This window comes from Balaenoptera musculus, chromosome 4 (genome assembly GCF_009873245.2).
Source record: "Balaenoptera musculus isolate JJ_BM4_2016_0621 chromosome 4, mBalMus1.pri.v3, whole genome shotgun sequence".
NCBI classification, from domain to species: Eukaryota; Metazoa; Chordata; class Mammalia; order Artiodactyla; family Balaenopteridae; genus Balaenoptera; species Balaenoptera musculus.
In genome coordinates this window covers 10097627-10121831 of record NC_045788.1, presented here as the reverse complement: position 1 = coordinate 10121831, position 24205 = coordinate 10097627, and the positions used below count along the sequence as shown (strand labels likewise).

The following is a 24205-nucleotide window of genomic DNA, read 5'->3' as shown; positions in this document are numbered from 1 at the left end:
GAGCACGGGCTCTAGGTGCACGGGCTTCAGTAGTTGTGGCACGTGGGCTCTAGAGCGCAGGCTCAGTAGTTGTGGCGCACGGGCTTAGTTGCTCCACGGCATGTGGGACCTTCCCAGACCAGGGATTGAACCCGTGTCCCCTGCATTGGCAGGTGGATTCTTAACCACTGCGCCACCAGGGAAGTCCCTAGAACCTCTCTTTCCAAGGAACATTGCAGGAAGAGCACACATCAAGAAGTGCTGGCTTAGCAGGAAATCACTCAGATCTTCAGCCCTTTTGGCTTCACCCTCAGCCCAAAAGGAACACAACTGTCTGCTGTAAGCACGGTTCAGAGACAACGGGAGCCACAACCTGCTGGTTATCCCACCTTGTCCATCGCAGACTCCCGCTGGGGCCTATTTCCGCAGCTATGGAAGCAGTATACAAGTACATCTCAGGTGCCCCCAGCCCACAGTGCTGTCCTGGAGAAGCAGACATCTGTCCCTCACCTACAGGAGCTCCCAGGCTGGCCTACAGCCCACCCAAACACCTGGCCTCAGGTGAAGTCACATGAGCCCTGGCACCTCCAACCTCCCACCAACAAGTGGGGATGGAGGAGAGAGTAGCCTTCCCAAGGTGCCAAAAGCAACCCAGGAGGCATCCTGAGAGGACAGCCTGATGCCCAGGCCTAATTTCTCTCTAGGACAAAGTGTTCTTGGGCACAGACCTGCCACCTCGCTCCGGTTTACTTTCTGTTTCCCCTCCAGTGTTTTGTCTTCTCCACCAGCCTGAAGAAGAGTTTCTGATTCCTTGGATTTGGGGCAATTTCTCTGCAGAGACCACAAAGGAAGGCAGGCTGGCGGGCACAGGCTGCCCACAGACTCAGCAACAGGCCACTCTGTTCTGTGCCCATCTAAATGCCACTTTTAGAAATCCCAAGTTGATTTTTCCCCTGAGTTAACTACAAGTTCTGTTATTTTATTTTATGTGACATGTGCTCCAAATGCTAAAAATTACATAAAATCGCAATGCTTTACATGGTCAAGTTCTAATCCTCAAGTCAGATATTAAAATTCAGTGAGTTAACTACAAGTTCTGTTATTTTATTTTATGTGATATGTGCTCCAAATGCTAAAAATTACATAAAATCGCAATGCTTTACATGATCAAGTTCTAATCCTCAAGTCAGATATTAAAATTCAGTTCCTTAATAAAAATTTACATTAAGGAGAACAATGAAGATAATTCAGCAAGCCCATGGAAAGAAAGAAAGAACATCTTAAATTTAAAAGTAAAACAAGCAAACAAAACAAAAATCTCAGAACCATCCTGGGAATAACACCGGAACACACGTGAGTTCTACAGGGTATAGGGCAGTGGTTTTTAATTATGACCCAAAGACTTTTTGGATCAGGCCTTGTAAAGTATGTACCGGGAGGGGAGGGGCCACAGCAATAGCTTCCATGGAGATCACCAATGACCTCATGGCCATCCCACCAATGGCTATTTCTGATTTTTGGTCTTAGAAGCACCGACAGTGTTGACAAGCCCTCCCCGGATGAAGCACCCTCAGCCCCCATCACCTGCCCTCCCTGAGTTTCCCCTGGACCTCTCCAGCCACTCACTTTCTGCCTCTTTTCTCTGCCCAGCAGTGAATGCTGGAATTACCCCGGGTTCCGATGGAGGCCCTCTTCCTTCACACCCTCCCTTCCTTCCTAAGTGATTTCATCATGGCCATGGCATCATTCACCATCTGCCAGCCGGTATCTCCAGCCCAGACCACTGCCCTGAGCTCCTGGACCACAGAAACGATGGCCTGTCCCACAGGCTTTCTTATCTCAGCAGAGGCCTCCATTCCTTCAGCTGCACAGGCCAAACCAGCCTGGTCCCTCCCTCCCTACCATGCCGTTATTCGATCCGTAAACAGCCCTGGTGATCTCCCAGGCTCCGCAGTCCTCAAATCCATCCACATCTCCACCATGATGCTGTTCTGACTGTAAGCTAAGCTACAACCTAACCATCTACAAAGAGACACTCCAACAGGATCCTAACCGCATCCACCCCTGCCCCCCATCCAGTCTCTACCCCGCAGCCGTTCTGATCTTTCCAAAATGTAAATCTGGTATCGTTCTCTAGCTCCTCCTAAAAGCCACCCCCCCCCCCCGTGGCTTTCCACTGCATCTGGGAGAAAAACCCCAATCCTGCGGCTGGCCTGTGGGCCCTGCACACGTGAGTCCTGACTCTCCGGCCTCACCCTCCAATCTCTGCGGTCAAGTCAAAATGGCCTCCGTTCTGTTCCTCTGACCAAACATGCTTCTCCCCACCTCCTGGCCTTTTTCCAAGTCCTTCCACTCCCCACTACCTCCACTCTCTCTCACCTGTTTACCCCTCAGATCTCAGAGCAAACCCCACTTCTTAGTGGACCACCCTCTCCTCCCACCGCCTGCCTGGGTCAGGGCCCCTCACCGTGTTCTACTCCAGAGCACATACCCTTTGTGATGAGACCTCCACCCTGTGACTACCTGCTCTCAGCTGGGCTGTAAGCCTCCTGTGTCCAGGGACGGTACCTGGACTGGCTAAGGCCTCCCCAGACACCACCTCAAAGGTCTGGTCACAGAAACATGGGTGAACCCTGGCCACTGGTACTGGATCTTGGGTTCACGCACAGGGCAAAAAGTGAAGCATAAGAGTTTTGTCTCATTTTGGGGGGAGTGATCAAGACACGCACACACCGCCCTCCCTCCCCTCAGGATCAAATTAACTTCAGCTAACCTCCCAGGACAGAACAGGGAGCTCGCAGGCCAGTGAAAAGAGCAGAAAAGGAACTTTAGAAGAAAACAGGCCTCCAGGCAGCAGCTCCTGCATTGTTCCCGCCACTGTGAGCCTCTAAGCCTGTGAGGCCCTCCTGCCTCCTACCCCGGCCTCAAGGGAGAGGGTGTCCCATCCCACGTGTGCCGATCACCCCACCCTGGACCTGCCTCTGCTTTTTATCACCTCTAACTTCCATTAACTTTTCCTTCTCTACCTTTCAGCTTTTAAAGATGCTCAGTTCTCCTATTCAAAACCAGCTAACAAGAATTCCTTCGACCTGTACCCTGTCTTAGCCTCTCTCTATACTTACATATTCTTAAACCCAGAAAGTGAGGGGTCTCTGCTTGCCCCATCCCTTAAAAATTGCTCTTGTGAGATTTATCAGTGGCCTCCGGTGGTCAAATCCAGTGGGCGACCCCCCACCCGCAGTGGGTTCCAACTGGACCTCCTTCCTGCTGTTACGGTATTCCCTGGTCTCTTCCCGCAGATTCTGGAACGGCACGCTCTTCCCTTTCTCCCCCTGCTTCATTTAAAAGCCATTTCTTTTTCTCCTTCTCCGGATCCTCCCCAGAGCTCTCTCCTCTCTCCCTCTGCAGGAGTGAGGGAGCTCTCCCATCATGAGTTCATCCCGTCCACGTCTCTGCCATCTTAGCCGGGGGCTACTCAAAATGTGGACCTGGGCCCACTGCTGGCCCCCCAACTTTCTGGTACCAGTTTGTGACAAGATAGGTACACAAAGCAAGAGAAAGCATTTATATGCTTTTCTAGCTCTTCAACGTTGCCGCCATGTTTCACTGTATTTTACAAAAGCATCCCTCCTTAATGAACTGGAAAAGAACAAAACAAACAAAACCTGGTCCTTCACCACAGAGAATCAATCAGAGAATCTGGTCTAGATCTTGCAGTTCTTTGATGGATCTATCTGCTTACATTGAGAAACCAAGACTTCCCAATAAGGAAATAAAAAACATTACCCACTTCTCTAAAACAAAGCCAACCAACGAGCCAGCCAAGCAACAGAAGACCTTAGGGTCCTGGGTCTGTATCTTCCACGAGGCAGCAATGGGCTGAGGCTATGTGGTGCCTGCCCCCTTGAGATGGGCATGTGCCCCCCAGACAACCCCCTGAGCCACTTCCCCACTGTCTCACCTGCCCCTCAACTACGTCCCCATTCCCCGCCCCCTCCCAAGCTCCAGTGTAACCATACCTGCCTTCTGGAATGTTTCCCAGAGGGTCCCGAACACGCCCACCACCAGCCTCATTACCTCTCGCCCCCAAATGGCTCCTCGGGCTGTGTGTTCCTCCTCATCCTCGCAAATGACCCCGCCTGACACTTCAGTCCCCTGAGTGTCATGTCAGGCTCCCCTCCCTCCTCTATGACGCAAAGTCTTAATGATTCTTCCTCTGCATTTCTCTTTTAATTTGTTCAATCACTCGACAAATATGTATTAAGTTCTGGAGACACAACAGGGAACAGGACACCCCATCCCCCAGCAGTGCCTCAGCCCCTCCTCTGTCCAGCCCTAGCCCTGAGCCACTTCCCTGCACGCCAAGGGCACGGTCACTGCTAGAACCACACTCCAGTTTCCCTTAACCTCTTCCCCAGCCCTACCAAGGCAGCCTTTTAAAAAATGTCACGATTCCCTTGGTTTGAGAGTAGATGAGGGCGCAGTGAGGAAAGGGAAGCCTTTTTAATATAATTTCCCTTTCACTCTGAGTCGGCACCTCGCACTAATTAAAATTAGACCCTGCACAGCACTTGTAGAAATGAAGCCCCGAATACTCAACAATTAGCCAGAATAAACGATGAGTCATTTAGATACCACAGGCAAAGTTTCATAATCCTGGGGATTTGAGATATTCTGTTTCATTAAAAGGAGCCATTGAGATTTGAAATACCTGTCGGGTTCTCTTCTTTAGGACAAGATGTAAGCAGCATCGTTTGGTTTTCTGAAGGGCAAATGCCAGTAGTTTAATCCAGGCCACCGAGTTTCTGAGCTTCTCCACACAGAACCTCGCAGGGGTCTGCCTTGCTTCCCCTCAATGTCTTCATTCCAAAGGCTCCGTGGTCCAGTGAAAACCGAAACCTAGTTCTAAGTAGGTCCTTCAGGTCCATCATAAAAGGAGTTAATATGAGAAAGTGAGAGCCCAGCGCTGAGGGTCTGAAGGTGAGGCCCTGAAGTCTTGCCCGGACAATGGCAGGGGGTGTGGCTTTCTCCCCTGGGCAACCAGGCCTGCAGCCCCAGACTCCACTCAGGGGAGGCCTTGCACCTGCTCCGAAATCTGTCCCCACGTACCAGACACGGTTACACCCAACTGCCTCCCATGCCCAACCCGGCCTTCTGGCTTGGATGGCTCCTTCCCAGTTCCTGAGGGCTCCGCAGAAGCGGCGGCAGGGCCCAGTGGTCAGGAGTGTGGCCCCTGGACCAGACAGGCTGGGTTCCAACCCCAGTCCTCCCTTTCCCAGGTGTAACTTTGGGCAAACTGCATAGCTTCTCTGTGCCTCAGTTTCTTCACCTGTAAAATGGGGATAAGGCTTCAGAAGGGAGAGATGAGGGTTAAGCGTATAGTGCTTGTAACAGCCCCTCAGCACAGGGTCTGCCTGGCATCTAGGGGGATTCCCTCTGTGCAGTAAAATCCCATTTAAAATTCAAATTAACCTATATATATGCATAAATAGGAGCCAGCAGCACATAATACAGACAGAGAGAGATCAATTCATCTTTTTTTTTTTCCCTTGTATTCCTGCCCCAGGGGAATTCTTGCTCCTGGAGCCTGAGACCCCAGGCCATTTCCTGCATCTTTAGAGGAAGGAACCCTCTCTCCCCACCCCCAATTCACCTGAGCTGGCTTGAGCAGGGCTCCCTTTCACGTAACCAAAAGAACCGTGCCCAGAACAGCCTTCCTCCTCCCATTGTCCCTCCTAAACTCCAGCCAATCAGGACGTGGCTCTTTCTCAGCCTTGAGCCTTTCCTCCACGCTCCCATCCACACCAGGAACAGCAATGCCCACCAGGCCCCTCCACCTCCTCCAGCGCCCATCACTCGCCCCCATCCTCTAGCTCACGTCTCCACAGCCTTCCCAGGCCACCCGGCCACAGACCCTCCTGCTCCTCCCCAGCTCCACGGGCACCCGCTGGGGCCAACCCCCCCCCCACCCCGCCATGGCAGGCCAGGCCAGGCCCCATCGCTCTGCAGTCCCAGCCCCTGGCAAAGCCCCCGTCCTCTCTGAGCTGTCTCCTCCGGTCTAGAAGGGAGACATCACTGCCAGCGTGGCCCCCGGAACAGAAATACTGTGCAGCACCAACCAGAAAACGTGTGCCATGACTCGGCAAACTTTAAAGTGCTTTCGAAACATCCAGACACTTTCCCAAGAAGCTCCAAAGAATGCAAAGTCATTCGAAGATGAACGTGTAGACTCTTCATTCCCTATCACCCTGTCTTCTTTACAATCCTCTGGGAACTCTGGAGAACAGAAATTCCAAAGGGTCCCACAAACACACCAGCCACACGAAACAGGCTCTCTGGGAGTTCCCTGGCAGGCTGAACCTTTGTCTCAAAGGAACAGAGGCAGCACCGGAGTTCTCCCAGCCTTGCAGCTGTCTCTCGGGCGTTCGGTTCTAGGGCTTTGGAAAATGTATTCTCTCCCAGTCTGCCCATAAAACTGTATCTTAAATGTTCTGTGGGCCATAATAAATAATTTACATAAAGGGTCAGTTGGATGGAGCACAGCAGGGTACCAGAGGGAAAAACACAGTGCAGTAGCCCAGGCTTAATTTGATCAGGCAAATTGCTCAGAGCATCATTAGGCCACACGGAAAGGAAGAGAGTCATCTTTCTTATACAGCTCCCTTCACCCTCCATGTGAAATCGTGACGGAGGGGGGCTGTGAATTACGGCATCTTCAGCTAATTTTACATGACACAGATACAAATGACTTTATTTTTCCTCATTGTGGAAAATAATGAAATCTCCTTTCCCTCCCTCCATCCATGTCCTCTATCCAAAGGTTCTGCTAATTTAAAACATTTGGTGGAAAAACAACACTGAGGCATTGTTCTGAAGAAAAGAAAAATTCTAATCACTCTGAGTTTAATTCTACTGTGCAGAGAAGAATATGAGCTTATCCTGGATGATGGCACAGTGACAAAATGAGTTAATTACCCTCTCATCGTAAGATGGATCTACTTGTCATAGGGACAGGAGCCATTATTTCACACAAAATAATGACCCAGATAAAAAAGGAATGGCTGTAGGCAGTAGCTGCCAGTGACACAGCTTCATCTTGGCCTAAGTGAATGGCAATTAGCAAGTGTCACCACTTGTTATACACACACACACACACGTATACATATATAGGGACCAAGCTATTCATTAAATATTTACTAAAAATACACAAAATAATTTTTACTGTCTTTCTTCCCAGGGAACTCCTGCAGTCTTCTACCCGTGTGATGACAGAAAAATGTACACACGTGTGCAATTCAGCCATCAGCTGCAACAGCTGTTGACCTTGCAGAGAGGCCCCCATTCCTCTCCTCTTTGCACCAGAGGTGGGGTTTTCTCCAGAAATCATGTCCAACAACAGAAAAGGGGAGCAAAGGGAAGGGGGCCCAGTCCCAACATTTTGTACCTCTTCTCCTGGTTGTCATGGCCACTGGCCTAGAACTAGAGCCACAGCCAGCAGTGACAGCCAGAAACACTAGATCCTCCCAGATGGAGCCCCCGGCCACGGACCGACAGGGCAGGGCCAAATGGCCGGGCCACCTCAACACCTGGGCTCTCCAGAGTGGGGAGCTTCCCTTCCACTTTGCTGACCGCAACCATGAACTGTGTCTCTATCGAGAGAAAAAGAGGTGAGAGACTCCGAGATACACATCTGGAGACCAATTCTGGCTCAGAAATCTCAGTGCTACCCGAGTGTGCAAGTTGTCTAGTCTGCCTGAACTCAGTCATTTGTATTTGAAAACCAGGGGTACAGGTAAGGCAGGGGCAGGAGGGCACAGTGAGCTTTAAAGTATATCATCTTCAAAATGTTAAAAACAGAATCGCATGGAGATTATCATACTAAGTGAAGTCAGCCAGACAGAGAAAGATAAATATCATGTGTCACTTACATGTGGAATCTAACCAAAGGATACGGGTGAACTTATTTCCAAAACAGAAATAGACCCACAGACACAGAAAACAAACTTATGGTTACCAAAGGCAAAGAGAGGTTGGGGGAGGGATAAATTAGGAGTTTGGGAATAACATAAACACACTACTATATATGAAACAGATAAACAACAAGGACCAACTGTATAGCACAGGGAACTATACTCAATATTTTGTAATAATGTATAAAGGAAAAGTATATGAAAAAGAATATATGTGTGTGTATATATGTATGCATGTATATATATACATATACATATTTATAACTGAATTGCTGTGCTGTACACCTGAATCTAACACGACATTGTAAATCAACTATACTTCAATAAAAAAAATAATTTTTTTAATGTTAAAAACAGAATTCTTATACAAACATAGAATGAGCAGGTGTCAATGATCGATTTAACCAATTATTGAATAAATCATGAGATACTGCCATGTGTACACACACACACACACAATCAGTGGGGGGAAAAGAATGTTGGGATAAAAGTAAAAGTTAACACTGGCTGATGTCCTTCAGGGCATATAAACCGTAACTCTGAGGTTCTGTCCTCTGTGGGACAGACGCCCACCTGCACCGCAGGCACTGCAGACACACGGCATCTGAGTGTCCGTCCACTCAGCAGGCTGTTTACGACCTGAGATGGCCACAAGGCAACGGGTCAGTCCTGCAGTGATCTGGTTTGGTTAAGACAAAAGCGCCAAATCACATGTTTTTAAAAGAGCCTGTTTGACAGTATGGCCAGAGCCAATGCCCTCGTCTTACCAACCCACCCCTCAAATATTCCAAGCATCTGAGTCTAATTACAAAACCATTTCTACAACTATTTTTCCCCAGTGCTCAGATCACGGGGTAAATCCCACCTCTAGAATGCCCCTACCAAGTTTATGAGAACATTTTATTTGCAGCAATCCAAAGAAGATGGCCCTATTTATACAGACATCTCTCTGAGTTATGAAAGCACCCATTTTCTCAGGCTTAGGCATGCGTGAACTAAAACTGCTTTTCCTCCCACTTCTTAAAAATGATCTGAATTCTACCATAGCAGAAAGAGTCTCCATCGTCCTAGTAAAATTACCCAAATGTCTGACCTAAGAGGTCATCCGATTCCTGGGCTACGAGTCTCGGCTCCCATCATACCCGAGTGGTTATTCCCAGGGCCTTGTAGAGCCTGAACACGCCACAAACGTTGAAGAGAGGGAGGCAGAGAGTGAACCAAAAAAAAAGAATCACTGGTTGTTTAAAGGGACCATCCAATTATTCCACTTTTCTGCAGAACTTCTCTCCACGGCCTCCTGTTGCTTTCACAGCCGAGTCCTGGCCCTTCCTTCCACCCCTCATGGCCCCCTTCTTGCCAAAGGTCCTCTGATCTTCTTTTCATTCCCCTCAGGCCCTCACACACGCTGCTCCCTCTGTTCGGAGGGACCCCAACCCGCCCACTGCGGCCCCATCAGGCCTAATCCTACTGTCTCAGCCCGAGGCGCCCCCCCCCCCCCGATTCCCACACCACACCCTGTCTGTCTGCTGCTTCCCTCCTGGTCGTGGTCATCTCTCGGGTTCAGAAGAGCCTTCACTGTGAGGACACGAGGGCAGGGACCACAGCTATTTTGTTCTCTGCGTGCCAGCACCTAGTACTATTTCTGGCCTGACAACAGCCAACAATATTTATTAAAGAATTCACTAATTGATTGACTGGATCTCAGACAAACCACAATCACCTCTACATGATGGGGAACTGCCAATTATTTTGGGAGACTGGGAAGGGGAGGACAAGGCAAGCATGAAGCGATGAACTTAGCCCCGGTTTGGGCAAGGACATTCCTCCTGCAGTAAACGTCAGCGTATTGAAACTCAGCGCACCCTGCAATTAGGCAGGAAACCTCATATGGCTCAAAGAGAAGTTCAAAACCAGACATATTTCAGGGCAGAAAATGAACCCCCTGCAATGAGGCAATTTTCCCTGGAATGATCGCATGCCAGTGGTCACCGGACTGTGGCACGCTCCCGCTCTAGGAAAGAAAGGGGGCTCGTGACAATGAAGACCCACAGGGGGAGTGGAAGGTGGGATCTGGGGGGCTCACACCACCCTGAGGATTTGAAGGGGGTCCTGGCAGTGGGCCGGCAGGCCTGTCAGCTGTTAACGCCACTCCAGCCCTAAAAACACAGGGTCTGCCATCCTGGGAGGAGGGGAAGCCACCTTGTTCCAGAGCCAAGGCCAGCCTGAGTGGGAGTGGACTGCCCCCCATGAGGCCACCCAAAGTCCCGGGTCAGAACAGGCCTGGGGAGTGCAGCCCACCTGCTCTCAGCCAACCCCCAGCCATTCACTCAGGCAAGCGCTCGGCCAGCCCTTTCAATTGCACCCTGACTGCAGCACTCACCTTCTTAATGAACTCTGGGATGATTTTTTGGTCTGTCAGGTGGTCTAGGGAAGAACAGCAATCTAATTCCAAGATGTAGCCTTCATTGTGAAGATCAGTGTTCTGAGATCTGAAAAGAGAAACACACACACACACACAAGTTAAGATTTTGCACAATATATATATTAAAAAAAAAAGAATCACCGGGTGTTGAATGAAATCCTAATTTCTTTCCTGAAAGTAACTGTCAAAAAGGCAGTTCTGAAAAAATAATTTATGGTTAACAACTCAAATAATATAGAGGGACCTATTAATACTTCATGGAAAGACCTCCAAGACATATCATCAAGGAAAACACATCATTATAGAATGATGGGTTTAGTACAATATGGTTTATACCTTAAACAACACACACACACACACACACACACACACACACACACACTCCAGTAATGTATATTTCCCATTGGCAAACCAATAATAGCAGTGACCTCTGGGGGGATGGTGAGGGCCAGTGTGGGAATCGGGCAGGGATGGTGCTAGTGATCAAAAGTGACTTTGGCTGTATCTCTAATTTTTTCACTTTTTTGGAAGAGAATATATTCATGTATCACTTAGAAAATTAAAAATTAATTTTTAAAAGACTTTTAAAGGGTTCAACCCCTACAGAGGGCAATCCGACAAAATCTATCAAAACTAAAGATGCATGAAGAAAAGAATATAAGGCAACTGAAGTAGAAATCCTGGGACGAGAGCGGACGTGAAGGGCTGTCTGAAGCAAACACCGAACACCTTGCGGTCGAGACGGAGGCGTCCAGCGTGCCCTGCCCCCCATCACCGCACCCCCACCAGGTGGTGGGGTGCTTCCCCGTCCCCCTCATATAGATGTGCACGTGACCCAATGCTGGGTGCACTTGGGACAAACAGCAGCAAGTGGTCACCAGAAGGAAATCCCACCACTCCGTGTCACTCCTTTGAGGGACCCCTGGGTGACATTATGGGGCTGAGGGACTCCTGGGAGCCACATGGTTGTCAGAAACTGAAGGTGACTGGCTGGCCCTGACAGACGTCAGACAACAGGAAGTGAACATCAGTCAAGGGCTGGCAGACCGTGCCCTGTCCTCGTGGGAAGGGGGACTTGGAGACCAGGGCCGGGCTCTCCAGGGCTCACACCACGTGTACAGCAACTCTCTACTGCCAAGGGCAGAGCAGGGCCCTCCCAGCCGGCTTAGGAGGGTCCCTACCAAGGAGGGGCCCCTGCAGCCCCTGTGAGAGCAGGTGTAGCCAGGACGGGCATCTTCATACTGAATTCCTGAGACACGTATATCCCACCAAATAAACAGTTTCTGAATGCCTATTTGCTATAATATTTTAAAGATGAATTTCTAGGCGTCTTATATATCATTCAAAGCAATTTATGCTGCCATTAACCATCTGAATATGATTCACACGAAATTCAAAAGTGGAAAAATTAAAGAGGATTTGGTTTTCCCCAGGTGCGCAACTGTGATTGGGTAAGCAAATGTCAATAATTTATTTTATTTTTCTCTCTAACATATCCTTTCAGGGGTAGGGACTGAGGTGCATACTTTTGAAATGTAAAAGAATCAACTGATTCCAAACGGGCCAAACTGGAATAAACTAATTGCAAAAGAATCAACCAATTCTTTTTTTTTTTTAACATCTTTATTGGAGTATAATTGCTTTACAATGGTGTGTTAGTTTCTGCTTTATAACAAAGTGAATCAGTTATACATATACATATGTCCCCATATCTCCTCCCTCTTGCATCTCCCTCCCTCCCACCCTCCCTATCCCACCCCTCTAGGTGGTCACAAAGCACTGAGCTGATCTCCCTGTGCTATGCGGTTGCTTCCCACTACCTATCTATTTTACGTTTGGTAGTGTATATATGTCCATGCCACTCTCTCACTTTGTCACAGCTTACCCTTCCCCCTCCCCATATCCTCAAGTCCATTCTCTAGTACCCAGCAATCCCACTACTGGGAATATACCCTGAGAAAACCATAATTCAAAAAGAGTCATGTACCAAAATGTTCATTGCAGCTCTATTTACAATAGCCAGGACATGGAAGCAACCTAAGTGTCCATCAAAGATGAATGGATAAAGAAGATGTGGCACATATATACAATGGAATATTACTCAGCCATAAAAAGAAACGAAATGGAGTTATTTGTAGTGAGGTGGATGGACCTAGAGTCTGTCATACAGAGTGAAGTAAGTCAGAAAGAGAAAAACAAATACCATATGCTAACACATATATATATGGAATCTAAGAAAAAAAAAAAAAAAAAAAAGGTCATGAAGAACCTAGGGGCAAGACGGGAATAAAGAATCAACCAATTCTGAACCCCAGCCTTCTCGCCTAAAAACTTCATCAGAGATTAGACTCATGTTCTCCCTTTTTCCCCCATGTTCTTACTCTCTCCCCACCCTAAACAAAAGACATGCTAAGATGAACTAAAGCAGAAGATTCCAGACTTTTGAAAGAGAAGACTTAGTCAAGATACTGTCATATGCATCGTGTGGGATCTCAAACAACAAAGACAGGAATAGGAGGAGGAAAATAGGATGTGAAATCCCCGCTGCTGTCACACAGGGACTAACACCAGACTGTACAAGGTTATTTATAAATACCCACGGACATTTTATTTTATTTTTTTTGTTTTTTTTTTATAAATGTATTTATTTTTATTTATTTATATTTGGCTGTGTTGGGTCTTCGTTGCTGCGCACAGGCTTTCTCTATTTGCAGTGAGCAGGGGCTACTCTTCGTTGCGGTGTGCGGGCTCTAGGTATGCGGGCTTCAGTAGTTGTGGCTCACAGGCTCAGTAGTTGTGGCTTGCTGGCTCTAGATGGCTCTAGAGTGCAGGCTCAGTAGTTGTGGCGCATGGGCTTAGTTGCTCCGGGGCATGTGGGATCTTCACAGACCAGGGATCGAACCCATGTCCCCTGTATTGGCAGGCAGATTCTTAACCACTGCACCACCAGGCAAGTCCCCTCACTGACATTTTAAATGACTAGGGTGAAAAATAGTAAACATTGAAAATAAGTCAAATAGACAGTTTTCCAAAGAAGACATCCAGATGGCCAACAGGCACATGAAAAGATGTTCAACATTACCAATTATTAGAGAAATGCAAATCAAACTACCTCACACTGGTCGGAATGGCCATAATCAAAAAATCTAAAAATAACAAATGCCAGAGAGGGTTTGGAGAAAAGGGAACCCTCCTACACGTTGGTGGGAATGTAAACTGGTGCAGTCACTAAGGAAAACAGTATGGAGGTTCCTCAGAAAACTAAAAATAGAATTACCATATGATCCAGCAATCCCACTCCTGGGCATGTACCCAGACAAAACTATAATTCAAAAAGATACATGCACCCCTATGTTCACAGCAGCACTGTTCACAATAGCCAAAGCATGGAAACAACATAAATGTCCATCAACAGATGAATAGATAAAGAGGATGTGGTACATATATACAATGGAATATTACTCAGCCATTAAAAAGAATGAATAATGCCATTTGCAGCAACATGGATGGACCTAGAGATTATCATACTAACTGAGGTAAGCTAGACAAAGACAAATACCATATGATATCATTTATATGTGGAATCTAAAAAATGATACAAAGGAACTTATTTACAAAACAGAATAGACATAGAAAACAAACTTATGGTTACCAAAGGGGGAAGGGAGAGAGGGATAAATTAGGAGTTTGGGATTAACATATACACACTACTATATATAAAATAGATAAACAACAAAGGACCTACTGTATAGCAGAGGGAACTATACTCAATATCTTATATTTTCTATAAAGGAAAAGAATCTGAAAAAGAATATATATATATATATAAAACTGAATATATATATATATGACTGACTCACTTTGCTGTACACCTGAAACCAACACAACATTATAAATCAACTGTACTTCAATTAAAAAAAAGAATCCTTCAATAAGAAACCAAAACAATAAAATAAAATAAGTCAACACTGTATCCACTCTGTAAAACACCCATAAAATGAACGGAAGGAAGACGGGTCTGTCTTTAAACAACTCACAGGCCCGACTCACTAGACTCACAAGGGATAATTGTTAGTACAGGATCTAATAACTCTCAGCTTTGCTTCTAGAACAAGAAGTACTCTGAGGAGGAAAGCAGCTCTGGTTCATTTCATCAGATAATTAACTCAGTTATATCTGAACTGAAAGAAGCACAAAAGGTGGACAAAAATAGGCATTATTATAAATTTTCTAGATGAAACATGAAAACTCACATCTCGGCCTATGGTCACTTGAAAGCAAAGCCATGCACATTGGAGGAATAGGTGAGTAACTAAAGGTCTCCCCTGCCTTACAGGAATTACCTCCATAGTTTAAAATGAAAGGGTTGGAACATTGAAGAGTGGCTGCAGGGGAGAGGGGTGGCAAGGACCCCTGACTACTACGAGGACAGATGCCCAAGCCCTCAAGTCAGCACTCTGTGAGGGGCGAGGCCAGAGCTGGGTGGGTGGCACAGTCACACAGAAAGCCCCTCCCTGCCAGAAGCCCTGTGAAAAACTGTATCAAATCCACAAAAGCTTGAAGCTTGCCTACAGGGCTGCCAGTGGGAGCATCTGGGCTCCTCAGCACTGGGAGGGAGGTTGGGTGGAGGGAGGGCAGTGACCGTGGTTGCTCTAAGGTGACCCCCAATGACCTTCCTTTTCTGGTGTTCATGCCTTTGTAGAGTCCCTCCCCCTGAGTGGGGGCAGGGCCTGCGATGTGCTTCTAATCAAAAGAACCAGGCAAAGGGATAGGAGATCCCTCTCATGATGATGTGACGCCGTAAGACTCCACCTTAGCAGATGAGAGCTAGACCCTGCCCTTGCTGGCTGCCAGGCTGCCAGGGCACCGTGTGGGCAGTCCCTGGATGACAGCCATCAAGAGATCTCAGCCCTAGGAGATGAATTCTGCCCACAACCGAATGGAGCTTGGGAGCAGACCTTTCCCCAGTCAAGCCCCTGATGAGACTGCAGCCCCAGCCAATACTTCCACTGCAGCCTGATGAGACCTGAAGCAGAGAGCCCAGAAAAGCTACAGAAACTGAGATCATAAATGTATGTTGTTGGAACCACTAAACTTGTGGTAATTTATTACAGAGTGTAGAAAACTCATGCAGTTGCCGAGCAGGAAGACACGGCAGCTTCATGCTCAGACCAGGCTTCCTACTGGTGGCTGGGTCTAGGCTCAGGCCCCAAGATCTAGCCAGACACCTGAGAAGAGCCTCTGACAGGTGATGAGTGTTTCATGTCCCAGAGGGCAAGGACCACCCTGACCACACTGACATGCCCTAGAAGTGAGTCCAGGAACTATGGCCTGGCCCCTGAGGGACCACAGCACAGGGGAGTAGATGTCCTGCAGTCAGTCAAGTTCCTAAGAATCCTTAAGATGCATCACTGGCTGAGCAGGGATCTGCACCCCCCTGTGGGGGAGGGGAATCACCACTTATGTTTCCCCAAAGGACGTGTCCTTGTGTTGTCCTGGAAAAGGATACTGGAAACCACCAAACGTCCGCCTGGACTGAAGCCCACTGGCTTCCACTTCCAGAAGGGACAGAAAGATCTGGGTCTAAACAATAAAAAAAAAGAGAGACACAGAATGCACTTCTGGAGGTGTAGGATTAACTACCTGCCAAAGCCTCCCTTATCTAAAAATTAGCAGTAAATACACTGAGATTAAATGCAGACACTCTGAGAAGAGCATTGCTAACAATGAAATATGCTTCCCCGTCTCCCTGCATACCTCCCCTCCATAATTTCCTCTAGATTTATTAGTTAGAGGCTGCAGGTCCTGAAGCTAACTAGAGGTGGATCATTTCCCAGCTGTGTGCCTTTGGACAATTTATTTAAACATTCTATGCCTCAGTTTCTTTCACTGTCAAATGGGAATATTATGAGTAGCTATCTCTTGGCATCCTTGTAAGGATTAAATAAGACAAAAGCATGTAAAGCCCTTAGCATTGAGCATGGCAAGAAGTCTGGGTTCAACAAATATTAGCAGCTGCTGATCTACTTCTATCATCTGTAAGTGCATTCCTAGCCCTTTTCATAGTTCCTAATTACTCATTCATTCAACGAATATTGATCACACTACTACTTTGTGCCAGACACTCTTCTTTAGCATCAACAGATAAAAGAGACAAAATCTCTGCCCTCACAGAGCTCACAACCTGGTGGAGGGAGACAGGCAACAAACAAGAAATACTCATGAGCACAGAGAGTATGTTCAACAGTGGTAAGCGTTAAAGAAAAAAGAAACAGCAAGGTGTAGAGAATCACGAGCGGTGGGAAGCTGCAGTTTTTATGAGGGTTGTCAGGGCAGCCTCACTGAGAAGGTGACACTTGGAATAAAGATCTATGGGAGTTGACCGTGCTGACAGCCAGGAAAGAAGCTTCCAGGCAGAGGAACAGCCAGTGCAAAGGCCCTAAGGTGAGCTCGTACAAAAAAGCCCTGTGGCTGGAGCTCAGTGAACCAGGGGCAGAAGAGGAAGAGGAGATGAGGTCGGAGAGCCAAAGGGGAGTCAGAGAGTGTAGAACTTACAGGCCACGGTGAAGACAGTGGCTTTTACTCAGAACGACAGGGGAAGCCCTTGTTGAACAGAGAAGTGACACCATCTGATTTATTTTATTTTTATAGTATAGTTGATTTACAATATTGTGTTAGTTTCAGGTGTACAGCACAGTGATTCAGTTATATATTATATATATATATATATATATATATATATATATAAATAACTTTTTCAGATTCTTTTCCCTTATAGGTTACTACAAAATATTGTGTAGAGTTCCCTGTGCTCTACAGTAGGTCCTTGTTGGTTATCCATTTTATATATAGAAGTGGGTACATGTTTATTTGAAAAGGATCCTTCTGGCTGTAGGGGGCAGCTAAGAGACTAACCCAGTGGTCCAGGCGGGAGGTGATGGTGACCCCAAGGGGGCTGGTAGCAGTGCTGGGAAGTGGTGGATTCTGGATATACTTTCAAGGTAGAACCTTCAAGACTTCCTCATGAACAGAATAGGTTGTGAGGTGTGAAAGGAAGAAAGCAGATGAGGATGGCTCCAAGGATTTTTGCTCCAGCCACCGAGAGAGTGGGTGATGCTGCCACAGCTATGATGGGGAAGGCTGGGGCGGGAGTGGTCACAGGCTTGGGGAGAAGATCAATAATTCGGCTTCCTAGGTACTGAATTTGACATTATCCAGCAGACGGCCAAGGAGAGATATCTGGTAGAGAGCTGAATACATATTCGAATCTGGACTTCAGGAGAGAGGGCTGGAGATGTGAATCTGGGAGTCATCAGCTTCTACATGGTATTCAAAGCATGAGACTGAATGAGATCTCAATTAATATACAGAGAGAAGAGTCAAGGACTGAGCTTGGGGACCCTCCACCATGAAGAGGGTGGGGAGAAAAGAGGAGAAAGCAGCCAAGGAGACAAAGAAAGAGCAACCATGGGGGAAGAGAGAAAACCAAGGGAACATGCAGTCCTGGATCAAATCAAGGAAGCACGTCTAGGGGAGGGTAGGAGCCACTCTGTCCATTGCTTCAATTAACATATTTACAATCTTCCCTTCAATTTACTTATCCTCTTGAAATCCCAAGAGAGAAACTGGATTTAATCCACCCTACAGAAAAAGGTGCGAAGAAATCAGTTCACATTTAATATTATATATGACTATCCTGTTACATGGGCTGACTGTCAAATCAGTCTGCCGATTTGGGTTCCGAGTAGCTTGGCTCCTTGAAAAAAAAACCATCTCCGTGCTGCTGGGTCATTTCTCAGAAATGGCCTAGAGGGAGCATTAACTAAGAAGAGCTCTGACCCATCTCATGTCTTGGGGTCCCCACCTGTACACACTGGAGAGTTGAGAGGGGTTTATTTCCAGCCATTCCAAAGGGAGTTTCTGAAAGGAAGAGGGAATGAAAGCATATCCTGGCGCAGATATGCAAGGTCCTGAAAGCCAAGAATGAGTAAGACAAAATGAATTCAGATTCTCAGAGCACAGCAACGTCAACAAGGCATATAAGCAGAGCACTCCTGACCAGTTAAGACACTGCAGAAGCAGCTAAGACCTCACAGTCCAGGGAAGTCTTCAAAAACCATCGTAACATGACAACAAAATGCTGTGGTACCCTAGATTGGGTCCCAGAACTGGAAAAGGACATTAATAGAAAAATTGATGAAATCCAAATAAAATCCACAACTTAGTTATTAGTAATATACCAAAGTCAATTTCTTAGTTTTGACAAATGTACCACAGTAATGTAAGATATTAATGATGGAGGAAACTCGGTGAAGGGCCTAAGGGTTGTGACTTTTCTGTTAAATCTAAAATATCCCCAAATAAAAGTTATTGAAAAAAAAAAAAACGAAAGAAAGCCATCAGACACTCTGGGGGATGTGTATGTTTGTTTGTTTTGATTCTGTAATATTTATTCTCACAGTCAGTGTTTCTAGTCCTAAACTACACCAACACCCCGGCCTGACTATACTGTTTATGTAAGAGACCCCTCAAGTCACATGAAGGCTGAAATAATTGGGTTTGGGGGACAAAAGAATAATCTCCGTTGATGTGCCCTAACTTTAGGCACTGGACCAAGCCAACAAGCAAACCCTGGGCTCTGTGCATCAGACCGGGTGTCCCGTCGGGCAGGCATTCTCCACCCTGGCTGCATTCAACCTTGGAATCACTCGGTGAGCTCCCACAAATTTTGATTTAATTGGTCTGTGGTACGGCCTGGGCCAAGGGGCTCTAGAAACTCCCCAGTGATTCTAATGGGCAACCAGAGTGGAGAACGATGATCTAGGTGGGCTGTGTTACAGTGGCTGCTCTCCTGGAGATTTTCCTTGGCCGTTACTGAGCAAGTCCATGGAAAAGAGGAAACACAGAAAGAAGGACTTGTAGAGACCAACAATGTAGACTCCTAGACCCTCAGAAGAAGACAAACCTCCCAGAAAAAGGACCAGACCTTAAGGAAATATAAGAATGGACAACTCTATCTGTGCCTCTTTCAGTTAGAGAAACCCAAAAATACTTCCCACTTCTTGCTTTCCTCACTCTTCTTATGTTTTATTGTGCTAAAATACACATAACATACCATTGACCATTTTAGCCATTTCTAAGCATACATTCAGTGTCATTAAGTACATTCACAATGTTGTGCAACCGTCACCACCAACCATTTCCGGAACTTCTTCATCATCCCAAACAGTCCTTGCTCCTTTGACACCATATAAATGGGACTTGGGTCAAAACTGAACACGAACATGTAGGAAAATTTAGATAAATGCTTCTCAAACAAACACACGAGAGCAGATTCAGACGCTGCGCATTTGTGCACAAACCTTTCCTAACCGTAGGGCAGGGCAGCAAAGAGCCCACATGCCGAAGTACCTCAGAGGTCAACACGATTGGCCCCAGACATCAGAGCTGTTTAAGAGCATAATAAAACACCACCTATTCCGTGTCACGTCGCCCTCATTACTCAGACACAAACATCAGCTGTCATAAAAACTGTGCACAAACTCCTCATGTCACCACTGCCACATCTGCCAAGGGTTGTGTGGTCATTCCCCAGGCAGATGGAGAGTCAGAAGGTCAAACCAAGGGAAGCAAACTCAAAGGTCCACAAACACTGAGTGAAAGAGGATATTTTTTGACCAAAAGACATAACCCAATCACTTTGTTCTCATATAAAAGATACAGAAATGGTCTTCATGTCCACCAAGAAATACGCTCTCTCCTATTTTTCTCCAAACACAGAGTCCTGTCTGACTCCCTTCCACATTCCCATTTCTGAGAGCGACGTGGCTACAGAGAAACTTGACCCACCAGGGGAAAAGTCCCAGTGCACGGGTGATGTCAAGTGGCACGGCCGAGTCACCACCGTACTGGGGAGCCAGTGGGAGCAGTGGAAACCATGGTGAGCTGGGCAGTTTCTATCCCAACCATTACTAGGAACTCCAGGCCGGGGTTGCCAAATCTTCTAACTTTTTTAAAGGAGTCATTACATCATGTTTTTTGGTGGCCACAAATGTCAAATTTTGGCTCCAAACGATGTTTATCACTATTATGTAATCCAACATCTTTGGGACTGAATCTGACCTCTGGGCCATCAGTCCCTGGCCTCTGGGTTCCATACACAATGCTCCAATGTGAGTCACAGAGGCTGGATGCCAGGCAAGAGATAAGAGCAAACAGATTATCCAACTGTATCATTGTCAGAATAACTAACCCTAAACCCAAGTCCGATATTTCACCCATTGTAATGACCTGGCAGATTCTTCCCCTCCCCACTCCCCATGACCGTGGTCAGGACATCAACACTGACCCTGCCTGATCTCCCAATGGCTGGGACAGAACCCTTTTCTAAGCCATTAAAAAAACATGTTTGCAAGCAAAGACTGTAACGCTTTATGAGTTACAGTCATAAAGGGTTAATCCTCAAATTATTCAGATGAAACGTCAAGCAGTAAGCTGAATACCTATTTTGGTCTCATGGACAGAGCTGAAATCAGGCCACTAAAAAGCAGATGCCTGTTTATAGTCTACTATAAACTATCCTTTTAAACAATAAACATGTTAATAAAAACTATCATACACACTTCTTTTAAATAATAAACATGTAACAGATCTCACTTCAACTAATTAATCCCTTAGATAGCTTCAAAGATCATGAGTTGAAGCAACATCTTCTTTTTCCCAGGACACAAAGCACAGTTTGAAATTGAGTTATGAAAAGAAACGAGAGAGAATGTGCAGTTCATCAGTAGGGCTATTTTTGCTTCATTGAGGAACAATCAGAAAGAAATGGTGACAAACACAGAGTTAGATTACTAGGCACTTCTCCAACGAGAGAAAAAAAAAAAAATCACTAAATGTCAGTTGACAGAAGCAAATTCTCTATCTCTGGGAAACAGGACAGAATTTTCAGACTTTTCCCTCAAGGCATTGCCAGGTTCAAGTAGAATGATCAGAATGGTGTGTTGTTTTTTTTTTAAATTAATTTATTTATTTATTCATTTATCTTTAGCTGTGTTGGGTCTTCGTTTCTGCGCAAGGGCTTTCTCCAGTTGTGGCAAGCGGGGGCCGCTCTTCATCGCGGTGCGCGGGCCTCTCACTATCACGGCCTCTCTTGTTGCGGAGCACAGGCTCCAGACGTGCAGGCTCAGTAGTTGTGGCTCACGGGCCCAGTTGCTCCACGGCATGTGGGATCTTCCCAGACCAGGGCTCGAACCCGTGTCCCCTGCATTGGCAGGCAGACTCTCAACCACTGCGCCACCAGGGAAGCCCGTGTTGTTGTTTTTGTTGTTTTAAAGGCGTAGTAGGCAGGAAAATGAACTACACATCTGAGAAAGATCTATCTGCGAAAGGAAAAGAAGGCTTTTTCTAGTTTCATGAGCTTATCACTTGCTTGACCACTGACCACAGGAAGGGCTGGAGTTACATCCTCTCAAGAAACTTATAGTCTCATATTTTGCTTAGTGAAATGTCAAAGAAAAATACTGCATGTTATCGCTTAAATGTGGACTCTAAAAAATAAAACAAATTGGTGAATGTAACAAAAAAGAAACAGACTCCCAGATATGGAGAACAAACTAGTGATTACCAGTGGGGAGAGGGAAAGGGGGAGGGGCGACATAGGCAGAGGGGCTTCAGAGGTACAAACTATTGGGTACAAAATAAGCTACAAGGAAATATGGTACAACACAGGGAATATAGCCAATATTTTATAATAACTATAAATGGAGCATAACCTTTAAATAAAAATTGTGAATCACTATGCTGTACACCTGAAACATATAATTTTTTAAATCAACTACACTTCAATAATAAAAAAAAAAAGAAACTTAGAGTCTATGGGCATCTAACTACCCAACACTGCTATTTATTCTAACCATAGAGAAGAGCTATGAAAGTTCAGTTGCTTCCACAGTCAGGGATCAGGGAGTTTTAAAAAGCAAAGAGCACGTAAGCAGAGTCTTTGAAGCTGTGTGAAAATTAGTCATGGGACAATGGATAAAATGACATTCCAGGCAATGAGAACAGAAATTAGGAAGGATATAGATGGAAAAAAAAGCATGAGTTACATGGTGGAAATAATAAATAGGTCAGTTTGGTAAAAGATACGTGAAGGCGAGGTTTGTTTATGCTAATTCGGCTGGATCAGTAAACACGAGCCTCGCGAATGTATGGGTGAATTTGCTGTTGAAATAGATCGGTGATGTGGGCCCTGCAGTGCTGGCTGGAGCAGAAAGTGAGAAACGGGGTTGGAAAGAAAGGACAGGGGTGTGTCGCTACAGGACGGGACTGGCCTTCATTCTGAGGTAAAGGGGAGTCATGGATGGTCTTAGATAAAAGAAGATAGAGAAGTACAGATTTTAGGAAGATTAAGCAAGCAGCATTGCGTATGATGGAGGAAGAGTTGGAAGAACATTTTAGGAGAGCAGAAATGAGAGCTAAAATTTCTGTAGAGGAAGTGGATGGATGGGAGAGAGAGTTGAGGTGTGTCTTGTCCCTGCAGGTGCTGGTGATTGGGTTGGGGGAGGGGAATAAACTTCTGCTCCCCAAAGATGCTCTCAGATCAACGGGGAAAAGGTTCCAATAATCTCTGTGACCTCCTCTTCACAAAGTGAACCAAATCTACAAAAACAAAATGATGCTGCTGGAGTCAGAAGTTTCCCCTAACAGTGAAGCTTGAGAAATGCTGGAAGAAGAAAAAAGCCAAGTAAACAAATCCTAGTGAATCTTTCAATAAAGCACCTAATTACAGAGTTTATCAGGGGAGTGCTGAAGTAGGAAGCAGAGAGAAGGAAACAACTCGTAGATGGGTCACTGGTCTTTCTTCTCCCTTGTTTTTTTTCACCAACAGACATGCACCCCATCTGTGGAAAAGGGTTTGGTATCCCCTGGAACATTCCAGAGATGACGGGGGAGATGTGCACATGATACCCTAACCACACACTCTCCCAGGCAGCTGTGCACTGCCAAGCGGGTGCAAGGCATCATGGGCCCCTAACGAGCCACGGCTGCTATTTATTCTAGAGAAATCTTGCCACATCCTGCCTCACTCTTTACTGCTCGAGCCGGCTCTCTGGTAGATAAGCCATCAGTGACTGCACAACACAAGGAGTTCACCTTTAACCTTAAAAGGCAAGAAAAACAAGTTTTACCCCCAGTGGTCCCTGTATAATGTAGCTGTGGGAGAAATTCAATCCCCACCACACCAGACTACAGCAAAGAGGACCACCGCCACACGGGATCGGACTTGCGGCAGGGTCCTGCTTTCTCATGAACCCTGCAAGGCTCCTCGCTGACTCTGAAACATGTGGAAATGACGACTGGTAGTACTGATGCATAAATATTATTTTTTCACAAAGATAACACTGAATAAAGGCAGGTCTGCCTGGTACTTACTGGTTCAGAAAAGTCACATTATCTGCAAACAAAAATAACAGCAGTAGCTACACACGTGAATGCCCTTCCTAAGACTCTCATCAGCCATGTCCAGCTGAGTGACAGGAAGTCTCTTCTTTATTTACGGTTAATGCACACATCCCAATTCAAGTTTGCTCATCGTTTCCTTCTTTTCTGGGTCTTCCTACCCGCACCCTCCAACCTGCTGAGTTAGACGATGGACGTGTTCCATCTCTGCACTGCCCAATACAGTAGCCACTACCCAGATGTTTCTCCTGAGCACCTAAAAATGTGGCGAGTGCCACTGAGGGAATGAATGCTTAATTTTATTTAATTTTAATTAATTTTCATTGATAATATGTGCCTAGTGGCTCCCTAATAGAAAAGCCCAGCTTAGCTC

The 24205-nt window shown here is 46.3% G+C and overlaps 1 protein-coding gene across 2 annotated transcripts in view; it reads right to left on the bottom strand.

The window, feature by feature from the left end:
- The window catches only part of RFTN1 (raftlin, lipid raft linker 1), a 200741-nt gene that overhangs the window by 84029 nt on the left and 92507 nt on the right, over positions 1-24205 (bottom strand). For both annotated transcript variants that reach the window (XM_036850561.1, XM_036850562.1), the window contains exon 4: positions 10330-10438. In XM_036850561.1, coding sequence (XP_036706456.1) covers positions 10330-10438 — 109 coding nt within the window. The remainder of the gene's footprint in view (positions 1-10329; positions 10439-24205) is intronic.